The 16,011-nt window shown below is 39.1% G+C and overlaps 1 protein-coding gene across 2 annotated transcripts; it reads left to right on the top strand.

The window, feature by feature from the left end:
• The first annotated feature begins 4,456 nt into the window (after nucleotides 1-4,456).
• On the top strand, nucleotides 4,457-15,887 carry foxn1 (forkhead box N1). Of its 2 annotated transcripts, XM_055028477.1 has the most exons (10): nucleotides 4,565-4,597; nucleotides 6,249-6,373; nucleotides 8,816-8,957; nucleotides 10,853-11,149; nucleotides 11,316-11,411; nucleotides 11,490-11,620; nucleotides 11,762-11,858; nucleotides 13,837-14,044; nucleotides 14,144-14,608; nucleotides 15,019-15,887. In XM_055028477.1, exons 3-10 carry the CDS (start codon nucleotides 8,835-8,837, stop codon nucleotides 15,306-15,308), a joined length of 1,707 nt encoding a protein of 568 aa, XP_054884452.1. In that variant the 5' UTR covers nucleotides 4,565-4,597; nucleotides 6,249-6,373; nucleotides 8,816-8,834; the 3' UTR covers nucleotides 15,309-15,887. The 2 variants fall into 2 exon arrangements, with proteins under 2 accessions (XP_054884453.1, XP_054884452.1); XM_055028478.1 differs by lacking the exon at nucleotides 6,249-6,373 and having other exon boundaries at nucleotides 4,457-4,597.
• The last annotated feature ends 124 nt before the right edge of the window (nucleotides 15,888-16,011 follow it).

Here is a 16,011-nt window from a genome sequence, read left to right on the forward strand (position 1 = left end):
TCACGGATGGATTTGAATGGAGCCGAGCTGTTTGCTCATGCTTTGACAAAATCAATTTCCATTCATTTAGAGACAGTCCACACAGCGGATCAGAAGTTAATGCTTTTATGAACAAACATGTCATTTCTGTCTGGGATTTACTTTGTTTAAACCCTGCATGATATGTACACAAGGGATTATGAAAGCAAACGGCACTTATAGACTAAAATTGAGTGACATCTGCAAAAAAATGCTCCAGTTGCGTTTGGTGTGAAAAGATGAATGCATATTCTAATGTTAACTACAGTAGATGGATGACTGGTGATGTTATGCAACAATTTCTCTCCGAAAGGCACAGAATCAACGTTCTTCCACGGCCTCCACATTTGTGAAGAAAAGAGACCAACAGAGAGGATCTAGGATTATCCAAAGAGACTGTGAAATGAAAGTGGCCATTGATTGTTCTCTGTCTGTATGTTCAAACTTATTAAAAACTGGAGAATAAGATGCAGTCTGTTATTTTGGAAAAAGGATAAAACTTTTTTTTTTAAATTAATAGTTCACATTAAAAGTTGGATTAAAGTTTTGTATATGAGTTACATTCCCACAATGAAAGATTCATTTATTTTAAGGTTGTTTTATACATTTTATTGGAGGATACCAGTAAATGTGTCCTGTACAATAGAGAGACAGCAAATTAAAGGCTTCCCGGTTCATTTTATAGCTCAGCTGAAATCTCATTGTCATCAATGGGATTAGAAAAAACATTCGGCCATAGGGACGGAAGGCATTCCCGCTCAAAGGGTCAAGAAGGTCAAAATCTAAACCAATAGCAGCTTAAATCTGTTTCATTTAAATATTTTACTGAGGAACCTGACCAAGGGCCATGTCTCTTCTGTACATTGAGGCCTGGAGCGAAAACGTGATTAGAAAAAAATAATAAAATCTGGAACCGCAGGGCAAAGAGGTCAAAAGTATAAGTAGTTATGAAATTCAAACCATTTTCCTTTAATCCAGGGAACGTGCCTCAGGGAAAGACAGAATAACGACACTGCTTGCAGGAATATCTATCACACTTTTTTTTTTGCAATAAATTGGCTCTTGGAGTTATGGAAATTCACAAAAGCACGTTGGATGGTTTCTATCAGAGGTAGGATATTTATGATTTGATGTTTCTTTTTTTTTTTTTTTTTGCAACAACATTACCTAACATTGAGATGTGCTTTTCTGTTAGCCAAGCCCAAACCCATAACAGGGATGTTAAAATGATGTGCAGCTTTTCCACGCAGCTCTGCTTTTCATTTCAGTATTTCTTCATTAAACGGTAATATACCACGTTAAGAGCCGTCATCAGAGGAGACAGCTGCACATTTTTATTTGAAATATCCTTGGGACAGGAAAAGTAATTATTAGCTTTATATAACCTCACCTTGAGCCAAAAAGAGTCAAGTATTCTGTGATGGAGCTCACTGCCTCAGGATATGTGAATATTTTCTTTAGACATTCATAAATTACCGTTTCAGAATGTTTACAGTGATTAATCTGACTTTTATTTTGAGCCGTTGAAGCAACCTTTTGATTTGCATGTAAAATTTTATCGGTTGAAAATCATCACAGTTGTTATGAAGGTAATAAAGACAAAAATGTGTTGTAATGAATGTTTTTTTTGTATGTATATGCAATCAACCATGTTGAATTTTGTATCAAAGAGCTCTTTATAAGCATGGTGACAGATCAGACATACCATCAAGTTAGAAAAATGTTTTTGAGGCAGGGTGTATGATGAAAAGTGTTTAACAAATGTTTCCTTCCAGCTAGAATGTCACTGGTTCAAGTTTCTGTTGCTTGTTCATTCACTTTTAGTTTGCTTAAAGCACTACTTTTTTAACTATATACTTTGTGAGCAAACAATATATTTTTTTCTTATTTTGAGCACATAAAGTTTGATGTCAAGATTGTAGCTTACACAAATATATTGTCATTTAAAACATACAAACAAAACATTTAAGTATTTATTCAGTGAAAGTGAATTGAGATACTATTTGTTAGTCTTTCAGTTTGTGATTATGGTACACTACCCTATTTAAATCGTTTCTTTAAATTTTTTGCTTTATCAAATCCTCTTTTACTGATAATTTATTAATTTATACAAAACTACATTTCTGTATAAATGCTGTTTTTAGAAAACCAGATATCGGCACGCTGAAAAACAAGCAAAAACCCCCCAATAATATCGAACACACAGGATCAGCTTTGGAAAGTATTCATCCACATGAATACACCTGAGCGTTGGGGTCAGTGTTGCACAGCTTTTGCCGGCCAACCAGAATCCTTCAAAACAACTACAACTTCCTGTTGGGAATTAAATATGCCACCAAATATGTGGATATTTGGGCACATTATTTGTTGCACGCTGTAATATGTGGACTCATCATCTGGTCACCATAAATTTAGATTTAGCTCTGAAGCTCTCTAAATAATAATAATAATAATTCAACGAACATGTTTCTTCTTACTGGAAGTGATGTCAACGTTTTGGAGAGGCTGAGTCCTGACTTGAAAGGTAGAAAATAATCCCCAAAACTGGTCAACAATGAATTATAAGAAGAGTTTGATTGTTGTAAAGCCAATAAAACTTTTTCCAGCTATTGTTTTTATTATTATTTTCAACATGCCAGTTTTCAATGAAAGGCAGACAACCTGTAAAATGTTTAATAATTGTTTCAATTTCTTTGAAGAGACACCTTTTGCATTGCAACCAAAATCAAATTCCTTGGTCGAACGATGACAATTTAACATATTTTGGCAGGGATATGAATAATCTTGGGCTTGATTTCACATCCCCACCGTTCTATTCTCTGTTTTCAGTGCAGTCTTCACTAATGGTTCATTATGTAACCTGGGTGCAGAAAACACTTCTAATGTCACTCCCTATTTTCCCCAAGTGGAGCAAACAGGTTAAAATTCCATTTAGTTGACACCATGAGGATTTGCATGTAACAGAAAATAAATCCCGCCCACAGACAGAAATGAACCTGTCACTGTGCTTCGATGTTTAAGACTGACAAATAGGAATCAAGTCCAATTATTAAATCTGTTCCGTGTTTCTGAACAGTATCAACCTGTAAAGCTGTTTCATCATGTCAATTTTTGAAAAACACAAACATTACATAAGTTTGAGAATGAAATTGCCCTTCATAGGGCAGTAAAATTTGGACTGATTATCCCCACGTGGAATCGCTTCACACCCTTCTCAAGAACTGCTACCTTGGCAGAACGAGCCGCCGGCTGCAGCTTTGCTCTGTAACACAAGAGTTTATTCTATCTGAAATTAATCTTCTGTCGCTCTCTGTTATTCTGCCTCACCCTCTTGAGTCAGGATGAGGTTTGTTTAAGGTATAGCTATGAGCTGGGGCTGCTGAAATTCCTGGTTCATTTGGAGGATAGGATAAGAATCTACCTGTTGTGGGACAGCTCTGTTCACTGCCTCAAATTATTCTCTACCTTCTCCATTCCTGGAGTTCAGTGTATAATTCAAGTTTGAGCAGAGTTCCCCATGGTCAGTATCTCAACATTTGACAGAGACATACTCCAGGTCAGATGTGGATCCAGATGTGGATCCTGTGGTAAACTGCACTGTTTTATGTCTGAGCCAGTCCAGTGTGAAATGACACTTGGTATGTATTTCAAACCATCTGCGGTTTAAAATAGGTGGGAAGAGGCCCCTCCCTGACAGGTACAAATTTGTCAATGGGCAGACCAAAACCTAGATGAGACAAAACAAAGACTTTAAGACACCCCTCAAGCAGGTCCAAACTAATCTGTGGTTATACAAAACATCCCCCTGAGGTACTTTTACCTGTGACCAAAAGGTAAAAGTACGAGATGAAATGACCAGCAGCCACTCTTTCTGCAAAACATGAAAACTAAAGCATGCAGACTGACTTTATCTGTTTCACGTTGAATTCTTTCTTGTGCTGCACCTGGGGTTTTGCATGTACTCCTTCACCCTTTGAGTCCCCAAATGATCTCGCTTGTGTTTTTTTCTGTGCGTGTTCATTTGAATACTCAACAGTAATGTGAAACCAGAACACATTTATGTCAGCCTGTGCCATAGGCATGCTCAGAAAGCAGGGCAAGGCGCCCGCTCTTTGCCAGTGGCTATGATCGTGGGTGTATCTTGTGTCCCATTTCAGACAGGTAACCATTCAGTGTAAAGAAAGACTGATGAAGGGGTGGAAAGAGGACTGGGAGCTGCCAGTGGCTGAACCTGGAGATCTTTGGGAACCTGTTGCAACAGGTTTTTCCTTCTGTATATCTTATGGCTGGACGAGCCTGGACGAGTGCCAGAAACACACTCGCGCGCACACACGCACCCACACACACAGCAAGAAGATGATATTATGAGCTGCCAAAAACTGAAACCAACCCATCAACTATTTCCATACACATTTAGTCAGTCAATCTGATCAAAGTTGCTCAGTGTCAGGGTGAAGGCTTTGAGAGGAGCGCAGCTCCGGAAGAAAAATGGACTCAGCAAAGACTACGGGTCTGCTCGAAAAAATCTGACGCAAAATAAAAACAGGAACACAGAGCAGCTGTTGAATTCCCAAGTGAGGTGAGTTAATGTGACTTTTAAGGCGCATTTTCTTACTTTGCTAAAACAGTGCTGCATTGTTTTTCATGTAACTGCTGTGAGCAGAGAATGTCTTACATTGAGGAACTTTGAATGGCAGGTTTGTGTCAACACAAATTCACGTGTGTTTGTAACTCTTCGGTCTGTGCTGAACATTAGCAGCAATTCGTGTCTGGCAACATGAATAAAGCAATTATTTTTAGATGAATATTTGTGTGACGCTTGTGGTGGTGACAAAGAGGAAATGCGCTGATGCCCCCACTGATTCTGACAGCTGCGTGATGACGTGTTCTCTCAGCACCTCTTTGCACTTTCACAGATTTTAGTGATGTCTTTCAAACCCATGGATAAATATTTTCAAAGTTGGATTTCAGCTGTTTCATTTCTGCTCCTGTTAGTCTTCCAGTTTGTTCTGCTCGCTCTAACTTTCCTGTGATTCTTATTCATTTATTTTTTTCATTTAACACAAAACATTGAATCTAAGCAGAATCAGTTCATTCACATCGCTCTTTCCCCCCACCAGATGACTCATTCACTTGCAGCTTGTAGATCTGGCTTTCTATGTGGAACTATAAACAGTGAACAGAATATCTCTTGATCCAAACAAGAAGCAGATTTTAATTACTTAAAAAGACAGATAAAAATGAAACAGCTGTGTTGAGTGAGTATTGATTTATTTTCACTGTACATGAAAAGGTTTTGGCATAGATTTCCAACTCCAGAATAACACAGAAGATCACATTTTTGGATAATAAAAGAATATGGCCAGGTGTTGAAATTACACCTGACTTTCAGCAGAGTCTATAGCAAAAAATTAGCAATTTGGAATAATTTGGTGCAGTCTGGGATCTTGTTGCATGTTCTCCCTCTGCATGTGTGAGTCTCTCTGGGTACTCTGGCTTCCTCTCACTGTTCAAAATCATGACTGCAAAGTTATTTGGTCTCTCTGAATGGCCCTTGCATGTGTGTGTGTGTGTGCGTGTGTGTGTGTATACACATGGTTGTTTTTCCTATGTTGTCTTGTGATGGACTGGTGACGATGTCCAGCATGTTCCCTCTCTCTTGCCCAATAACCACTGGAGATTGACCGACACCCCTAACTATCAATTCTAGATAGTAATCTAGAATTGATGGATAGATTAATATCCAAACATTTAATTCTGTATTTTTTAAATTAAATGTTAAATAAGCCAAATAAATTAGTTAAACAGGGCTGTTAGGGATTAGAACAAACCTAGAATCCAGAAAAACTATGTTAGCAACTACTTTTTAGACTCCTATTCTTCCAAGCAAGAATAGGATTAGATACTTATTTATACTTATTTAGCAACCCTGAACAGGAGTATTTAGTTTATTAACATTATTAGATTATTTTCTTCCTTTGCTTTTTCCTTTGGTTTATTTTGTTCCTTTTAATTCCTATAAATCACTTTGAATCGCCTTGCTGCTGAAAATGTGCTAGATAAATAAAGTTACTTTTTACCTTTGGTGAAATCAATGTTCAGAAAGTTTTAAAGCAACAAATAAAATATTAATAAATCATAGGAATTGAACAGAACGTTCTGGTTTTCCATTTGCCGAATGTAGAAATGTAAAAAGGTTTTTATTATGTTGGACATAATTTGTTTTTCAGAAATGTAAAACACTAATGACGGAAATCCATCATCTTGGGAACAACGCATCAAGATCCAGTATATAGAGGAGAAAGTCATCAGCATCTGCCAGCTGGTTTAAGGTTGCTTTAAAATACAGTAACAGGTTAATAAAACTGTTGTCTACAGTTCATGTTCTCACTCACACATGGCAGCAGAGGAGACATACTGAACAACTCGCCTGGCAAGTAGCAGATTTAAATTAGAGTCCTGAAGAATTAGAACAAGCCACAAGCTATTTAGTTCTCTATTAAGAAATGCTGTTTCTTTCTTTATTATTATTATTGTTTCTCAACAGCATGAACATCTGGTATTTCTTCACAGTCCAACTGTGATGGTATCTTTTGGATTATTGTCATGTTTGATGGTAAATTCTACTTCAATTAGAATAAATCAGACAAATGATTATAAAAGTCAAAGAAGATGAGTAAATTTAAGTTTGAATAAAACATTAATGAGTAGGAGGTTATGTAAATCTTCTTCATACGTGTCATAACTCTGTTAACTAAGCAAAATTGTGTTTTACACGCTTAGAATAGCCATAGGAAAACCCCCCCAAATTTGTCAGTGTTGACAGTTAACTGCATGCACGGATTTGCTTGTCTTGCTACTTTATCAAATTACATTCAGAGATCGTCACGTTTTCAATTTTAAATATTCCATAGCTTCTGGTAATACAAACGAAATGATACTGAAACACACTGCTCACGTCAAGAGTTGGTTAAAGTTATTCTCTCAGTAGATCCCTGCTGCTCCTGACATGATGGGTCCTCAGCGAAGCCCAGCATCCCTATTGGCTTAGTGCTGAGTTTGAAGCACAGACAAATCAAATATTGCTTTCATTCATGATTAAAAGCGATCAGTTGGTTGATCTTTTGGAACATTAAACCTCATCACTAAAGCTTAAGTTCCCTGTCTGCATCTGTGAGCTTGCTGGCTCTGGTCGGTGGCAGCCTGCTCATCAAACAGATGAGAGGATTTGTTGCCATGGATGATGAAAGAGACAATTGCTCAACTTTCTCCTTGTCACTTAAGCCTCGTTAGATTCCAGCAGAGGGAACTTTCATTTGCTACTTTCCTCTTCTTAGACACTCTGTGCACCTTGTCTGCCTCAGCACTGTGCAGCTTTACGTGACCTGACAGCCATCATGGTTTGCTGGCACTTTTAATGAGCTTGGTCCGAGGCGGGTTTGAGGTTACCTTTACTGGAAATGGGGCCCACGTGTCGCGCGCCTCTGTTGGGATCATTTTACACTTCTTCGCACTCCGGCGGATGAATCTCTGACACATGTACGATCACTGTGTGATGTATTATCTCTGAAAATGAGTGTAGCCACTTCTGAGGTCATGTTGACAGCAGGATTATGTCTGACAGGTTTAAAGCAGGGTAATGACTCAGGAGATACAATCTCAGAGGAACAGTGGACTCAGGTACCTTCTTAAAACACAGATCGCTTCCTGCTAAGTGCTTGTGGCACCATGGATGCCTAAGATCATAAAAAAGTGTTTGCATACTTACAGGTGTCTTTTTTTTCTCCTACTTAAATGTTTTGTTTAGTTTTTTTGTTTGCAGTGGCCTTTAATATTATAAAAGCTTTAAAGTTATTAAAGTCAACACTGAGATGGATGGCAATAAAGTGGGTTGTGAGTGAGGGGTTGACAGGATCAATGGGCCATGACTTGTTATATGAGTTGCTCACTTTGGGTCCAACGCCGAAAACCACTGCTGACCAAGGAAATAATAGCAATAATTGAAATAAAAACCTTGTGACATTTGTCAGAAAATATGTTGATGGGTCCCAAAACTTTTAGGAAAATATTCTGTATACTGACGGGACAAAAGTTAGACTTTTTGAAATGAGCCTGACTTCGTTAATGCAGCATTTCAGAAAAAAATGACATCAGCCTCGGTGAAACATGGTGACGAAATGAAGGTATGCCTCAGGATCTGGACAACTTCCTCTAATTTATCGAATCATAATCTTTGACCTGAGCTCATGGTCAGTTTATAGCCCTAAGCTCAAACAGACTCAACCAAGAAGGTGATCCAAAACTAACCAGGTTCATCTCTGAATACCTAACAAAAACAAAACTATTGCATCATCGGCATCGTCCAAAAACATGGACAAATATCCAGTTGAAATTACATGATATGATATTAAATGGGCAATTCATGCTTGAAAACCATCCATTTGGGTGAATTAAAGCAATTCTGCAAAACAACAACACCCCCCCACCCCCACACACACACACACAAAACAGTTCTGCAAAAAGAGAGGGCCATAATCCTTACGCAGCAAGGTAAAAGGGTTGTTGCTGGTTATACCTATTCTTGTAGAGAGCCAGATTGGTTTGTATAACTTATTTCTTTAATTCTGAAACAAAAACAACCAAAAAAAAATCTTAAATGGAATAAATCCTTCTTCACAAGATTAAGTTTATTTAATTTAATCAGAGAAATGAAATCATGAGGCAATCATTTGTAACCTTTGCGCTTATCTTTGCACACAAATCAAGTTGTTACTTTTGCCTTATTTTGTCTCCACAGAAACAGATTTCACAGCAGGATGTCAAACTCCCCAAAGTTTTCCTTCCACAACAGCAGCAGGTCTGAAGCCGTAACTCTTGAGGTCGGCCTGCACACCTGTGAACCCTGCAGGACAACCTGCCAGCAGATGGCGACCCGTCAGGTTTGCCGCTGCCATATTTCTTTTGGCAGGTTTGCTTTAAGAAAGAAAAATTTTAGATGTAGTAATTGGAGTTGTTATGAGTCACCTGGATTAGGCAGCTGTCGAAATGATCTCAGTTTGGAAAACCAAAAAGCTGTTATTAAGAATATTGATGGGATTTTCTGGTTATCTGACTTGGCAAAACAACCAATATGGCCATCTTTCCAACCATGTAAGGAAATGTGTCCTTTGTATTATTGGAATAATTAAATTAGGTTTAAATAAATGTAATGTTTCTTATAAATGTTTTGTGGCTGTGAGATTGCTTTCTGCTGCACCCACTTGTGCAAATTTCCTATGTTGTTGATGATCTGTAATAGCAAAGCTGATTCTTATCTTCTGGGGTCATCCACACCTTTATTTAGTGATATTTTTTTAAAGTCGGCAATGTGGCTCAACTCCCAGGGCGGCACAACCGTGGCCTTTTAGGACAACCCACCCCCCCAAAAAAACAAAACACTCATGTCTCTGTTGTATTTCAACAAGTTTTCTATTTGACAAGCAGGAAGGTTTTGTCTGCTTTTGTTGCGAACAGTGTGAGAAAATATTGCTACTTCCTCCTCTCTGGTAGCAGCTGATGATGCTGAGGTTGGAATCTGATTCACGTTATTTGATTTGTCTTAAGTTCAAGGATAACTTCCTTGTTTTGGGGCTAATCTGATTTCCATTTGATTCAAAAAGTACTTAAACTGGAAAAATCTGATCTGGGTCATTCTTCACTCAATAGTCTTTCAAACAATTTGAGATTTTCTGAGCTAGGATTTATCATAAATTTTGTTTGATTTCTGTTAAAATATATGTTTTTATATTCATTTCAAAATATATACAACCTACATATAGTCCTGCATATCTTGGTCTATCAAGTTGAATGTTTGTGCAGATGGAAGGGCTCGCACTGGGCATTATTCATGTAAAAACCACTGCCAACCCACATTTCAGCTCCTCCCGTCTGTTATTTAATTCAGGTAGTGGTTAAAATATTCCCCTTAGAAACGGGACACTCCTTTGTGACGGTAATATCAGTTCTCACTCATTCCTCGTCCTCATGAATGATCTAATATGCCTTTGTGTGTCATGTAAAAAGATATTGGTCCTGAAGCATGCTCTTTTTTATTATTCTTACGAAAATATTTTACCAAAGTTGCACATATGTATTTTTTTGTATTAATATATTTACTTTTATTGCTTTTTTTTTTTTTACCTGATTCTTGAGAGGAATTGAAAAGGACACGCACACAAAAAACAACCAGTTCTGCTATTTGTATTTTCATTGTTATGGTTTTGCTCAGTAACTTAATCTTTTGATGAATGCAGAAGAAAAAAGGTGCACTGAACCAGATCCAAAACCCAAGAAGCTCCGACTTTTTATTTTGGATAAAATTGTCCTTAAATGATTATATGTTCCTACATAACATCCTGCAACCTGCATTTCGTACACAAAATCTGGGGCATAGCAACAGTTTTAATAGTAAGATCACATCGCATTAATATTTGACATTGATTGAATATGCAGAAGACTCCTGGAAAATATTGCACTCATCGAAAGTTAAGTTGTTCCTGAGCTTCTGCTTAACTTGTCCTATCAGAAGTTTCCAAACTGAGATTATGCAGTTGTCAATGTGAAGGTAATGATTCCTTGAAGGCAAACTGAAGGTTAGCATGTTCAGCCTGTTCTCTCTGATTTATGTGCATGTGCAGGAGAAAATTCCTGGATTTGTTTCAGGGAATTCTCAGGAGGTCTCTTGGAATTGCTTTTGCTATTTAGCTCATAAATAAAATAGAAAAAAGGTCTCTGAAATCTGGGTGTAGACTGTTGCAAGTACATTATGTTCCGTGCATCTTCTTTTACACTGCAGATTAAAGAGGGCGAGGACATCTGCTTCCCCCAACAAGGGAGCAACCACTCCGGCCTGAGGACTTCAGCCCTGAGCAGGAGACACAGCGCTGACGGGACCATCAGCTCAGAACGCGCCCCGGCTGACCGCTTCCACCCGTACCGTCGACAGTTCAGCGACGGAGCGGTGGACGCTTCAGATTGCCTCCTTCAGAGCTCCTCTTCCCTCAGCAGCCTGCAGGAAGTGCACGTTCTCGACACTGATTCATGCAGCAGAGATGTACAAACAACCTGGGGCGAATACAGCGACAGCATTCAGGTTCCTGAATTTACCACACAGTCTGTCAGTTCAATCATAAATCTATCAAAAGCTTTTCACTATCAACTGGTGCATATTCTGCAGCACATATTAATGAACTTTAACAGGGGAAGCATTTCTGTCATTTTTGTTACTCATGGGTCCCTGAAACTCTGCATATGTTCAGAATTTATACCCAGAGCTACCGGCTGTACCAGTGGAACCTTACGGCTCTGTGTCTCAAAGTTATCCGTCCTATGACTCCATGAGCTCCACGCAGCAGGTAGTGCGCTTTAAATGACCGCCTTGACAACGGCACACGATGCAGTGGTTCATCGTTTGTTGTGTGTGTGCTCCACAGGTTTCAGCTAAACTGTTTTCTAATGCCGATCAGCCAGACGGCACCAAACATCCCCTTCAGAGTCTCTCCATCCAGCCACACCAGGAGAGGTCAGCAGAAGGCCTCTTCCCCAAACCCATTTACTCCTACAGGTAACACAGCATCACATCTCACTGCTGGGAAATGTAGTTCTAAAGCACAGATGCATGTGGTTGGGCGGTATTAAACATAAATGCTATGTTGTGTCAAGTGTAAGTGTAATCTGAAGGCCTGTTTCCTTTTAATTGCTGCAGCATCTTGATTTTTATGGCTTTGAAGAACAGCAAAACAGGAAGTCTGCCGGTCAGTGAGATCTACAGCTTCATGACTGAACACTTCCCATATTTCAAGGTATTACATGCCCACTGCATTTCAGATCATAGTTTAAGGGAATATAAGGCTCATGCAATGTGAATGTGCAACATCTTTCAACATGTGACTTTCACGAATGGAAATGTACTCTTTTGATACTTATGGAAGTAAGTCATTTGTTTGTTTTATTTAAACACATCTGCTATTTCTGTGAGCATGTTGTCACACTTTGTGTTTCGGAAACAGCGACTCGAAGTCAAATAGAGTCAATTTAGCTAATTTGCCACAAAAGTGAACTGTCAAAGATTATTGACTTCACATTTCTTGATACGGACAGTTCATTAAACAAAATTACTTTCACATAGTGTTGGGTTTGGGACCTATATATATTTTTTTAAAATATCGTAAACACCAAAGCAAGAACAAGCAGTGCAACCAAAGGACAGTATTTGATTGAGGAATCAACAAAGCCGCCACCAAACTTGGACTTCTGTTTTATTTTAGTGCATAAACATGTAATAACTAAAATGCACAAAGACCTGTTCCTGTTTCTGACCAAAAAGTTTGTTCGCATCAGCGTAATGCTTTGCTTTTCAGCAGAGAAGAAGGAAGAACATTTGATAGCAAGTTTTCAAAGATGAGGTCAGATGCAAGAAGATAAAAGTTACAGTAAAATTAAGCCTTAGTAAAGAATCCATCCATCTGCCTGTCCTTCCCTGGATAATGGAGACATGTTTTTATGTTGCGCTATTAATACACAAAAACATGGCAAAAACAGAAGGTTTGGATAAACCCCAAAATAAATAATGGATGGAAAAGATGAAAATCTTAAAACTTAGAAGAGAACTGACTTTCTTTCTTCTCTTTTTTTTTTAAACTTCATTTAAGTGCAACAACTTCTTGGATCAGTTAAAAGGTAAAACATTACCTCATAGAAGATACTATGGATCATTTAATTGTTGGGTAATTACATGTTTGCTCATCAACTTATAACAATAGGTGACTTTTTAAATAAATCCAGGTGAAACATAACATTTGTGCACAATTTGCCACTAATGGTTCATGTAATTCTGCAGGATTTGCTCAGGTTTTTGTGCTAAAGTTAATAATAATGATGCCCATAAATGCCTGCCACAGGGTTTAATGTGAAGGAAGTAGCATACAGATGTGAGTGGATTGTAAAACTGCTTCCTGTTGCATTAATATTAAACACATTCGGCACTCGTGGGGTCAGAGCTCAGTTCGAACCCGGATTTTCAGATGCGTTGACACTCGGATCTGGAAAGAGCTCAAACGTTTTCCACCATACATATTAAAAAGGTGCCTTATACACAATTACTGAGCCCATCGGCTATGATCTGGCGAAGCACACTGTTATCTATTTATTAAAATCTCTACACTGATGGCTGATTTCCAAACAGGTGGCTAAAACCCAAGCTGTGGGGTCAGAAGGTTCAGGAGGATAAATAAAAATGAAACCTCAGTGAAAAAGCCATGTTCACTGAATGAATTTTAAAGAAAAAAAACCCTGCTCCATGTTGCCAAGTATGTTTCACTTACGTTCGGCTCAGTGGGCACTTGTTATGGCATGCAGATCAAATCAAAGAGAAGAGCAGATGTTGGCAAAAATGAACCCTGCAGGGAGGAGATTGATGTCCCTGCATTAATTGGAGAATTGCTAACAGTAACTGAAAAGCATGCTTTTATAATTTTCCCGAAACAGTTAAAGTTAATTTACTGCAAGTATAAATCCATATAATGAACACATTTTTTCCGCTTTTAAGATTATGCACTTTTAGCTACAATGTAGCAGCGAGGAAGCAGAAAGTGTGTCATCAGCCCTGAATCCAGGGATATCAGCAGGATTCTCTTTTCTAACAATTTCACCACAGCTAGAAAGTATAAAAGGTTGGCACTAAACGTTCATGGTGCACTTCAAATTCCAGGCCTCGAGTTCAAGGTCATAAAGTGTAAGAAAAATGATTTCCTAACACTTCGCCTCTCTGTCTCTGTTCAGAATGCCCCTGATGGTTGGAAAAACTCTGTAAGGCACAACCTTTCCCTGAACAAATGCTTTGAAAAGGTGGAGAACAAAAACGGCAACACTTCTCGCAAAGGCTGCCTTTGGGGTCTAAATCCAGCCAAGGTGGAGAAAATGCAGGAAGAGCTGCACAAATGGCGCCGCAAAGACCCCCAGACTATCCGCAGGAGCATGGCAAAGCCAGGTGAGGAAGAGAGAAGGTGATGAAGACAACTGAGCTTATGGATGTTTTCATTTAAAGTCAACATCTTTTAAAGTCGTCTTGTTCCATCTTCTTTTACAGAAGACTTTGACCGTCTGTTGGGAGAGAAGCCAGACAGACCGAGACCTTTTCCACCTTACCCAGGCACAAACACGACCACATCAAAAAGAGTGGCCCCTACTTACAGCCCAGGCCCTTTACCTCTGAACCCTACGCAGCCTCCACTGGCATGTCGACCCATTCCACAATCAGAGTACGCTCAGATGCAGCCCCACCAGCCCAGCTACCTCCCCCACACGACGCTCCAACCCAGCAGCTCATTTGCCCTGTACTCACCCTGCGGACAACAGCCTGCAGCCGGCATCCCGTCACCCTCTGGATGTCTGAACTCACCCGTGGCTGGGAAAATGCCACCTGTTTACAGGGTTGGTCTGCCCTTCGAGTACAACGTTGACCTGAGGGGAATGCATGAGTTACCTCAAGACGGAGACACCAGCTATGACATTGACACACTCAACCCCAGTCTGACGGACCTTCAGCTGCAAGGTGAGCATGTCGTATTGCAGGATGTCAAGGTTTTTATGCCTGTGGAACTTTTGTTAGTCACAAACCACATACTTCAGCGTGGAAGAACACAATCTACTGCTCGTTTTGGTGAGAAAGTACTTTGTAGAACCAACTTTTGCTGCAATTACAGTTGCAAATCCCACAGGGACATTTTTGCTGTCCAGAGACTGAATAGCTCAAACTCAAACAAATTGTACAAACAGCCAAGAACAGCTATTACTTGCCATAAATTCTTAAATTTGACTTAAATTTGGACTTTGACTGGGCCGTTCTAAGGCATGGTTTGAATTCAGCCTAACAGGTTTTCTCCCAGTTTTGCTCTGCATTTAGCTCCATCAATCACCGATGTCCAGATTCAACCCACATGTCTGATTTCATTACTACTGCAGGAAACCTGTGGGAAGAGTTGAGGAAGGACAGCCTGGTGTCAGAGCCACATGGTCCGGCCACACACCTCTCCACCTCCTTTCCCCAGCAGGATCACCACCAACAGACCAGCTGCCTGCAGGCTTTCAGTCCCATGTTCGAGGGGAATGCTGGACCTTGCTGTAAAGCAGCATATGAGGACGAGGGCGCAGACAGAAGCTGCTGGAGTGGACTGCATCCTGTCGGATATTCAGGACTGGAGAGTTTGGCAGGATATCTGACCTCCTGTACCACCTCTATTTCCCTGATGTAAACGACTCTCCACTCCCTCTGAGACTTTGCAAACTAATAAAGATTTCTCCTCGCGTTCATGTTTTTTGCTTATAATCTTAACCGGCTTGAAAACATTGTCAAACTGAGACATACCTGGTGTATCTTTACTGAATGTGATTCATATATTTGGTTGCAAAGCTGTTTATTTATTTACTTTGAGTCAAATGTGCTTCAATTTCGATCTATCTTGTTTGTACTGTCACTTAAAGATTCAAAGCGTTTCATTTTGTTGTTATGGTTTCACCTCTTTAGTCGGCATCATCAGTTTTAACTGCAGGCAAGTTTGCAAATTATTCCCTAACATGTATTAGTTTGATTATTAAGGTGAAAATTAAAAAAAATTTATCAGTTCATAAATGAAAACATGAACATGTACTCTTCTCAACATTTTTTTTTTTAGCATTCACCATCTCATTTTATTAATCCTATGGAAGGTTTAATGTGCCTAAAAAGTTAGATGTTGTTCAGTTTTCACAAAACTTAATTATATATAAAAAAGAGCAACCATTTGCATTGACGTCTTATATTGGTATTCAATAAACGCATTCAGAATCAATTACTCACACTCGATACTCAAAATCTAAGCCACTTTTCTTCATATGCTGTGCTGCAATGCAACTCAAACGATAAACCATACCTCAAACCAGGTGGTTTTGGTACCATTATTTGCAGACCGTCCCAAT

The sequence above is a fragment of the Poeciliopsis prolifica genome, unplaced genomic scaffold, assembly GCF_027474105.1.
Source record: "Poeciliopsis prolifica strain line A6 unplaced genomic scaffold, Auburn_PproV2 SCAFFOLD004, whole genome shotgun sequence".
In the NCBI taxonomy this organism is placed as follows: domain Eukaryota; kingdom Metazoa; phylum Chordata; class Actinopteri; order Cyprinodontiformes; family Poeciliidae; genus Poeciliopsis; species Poeciliopsis prolifica.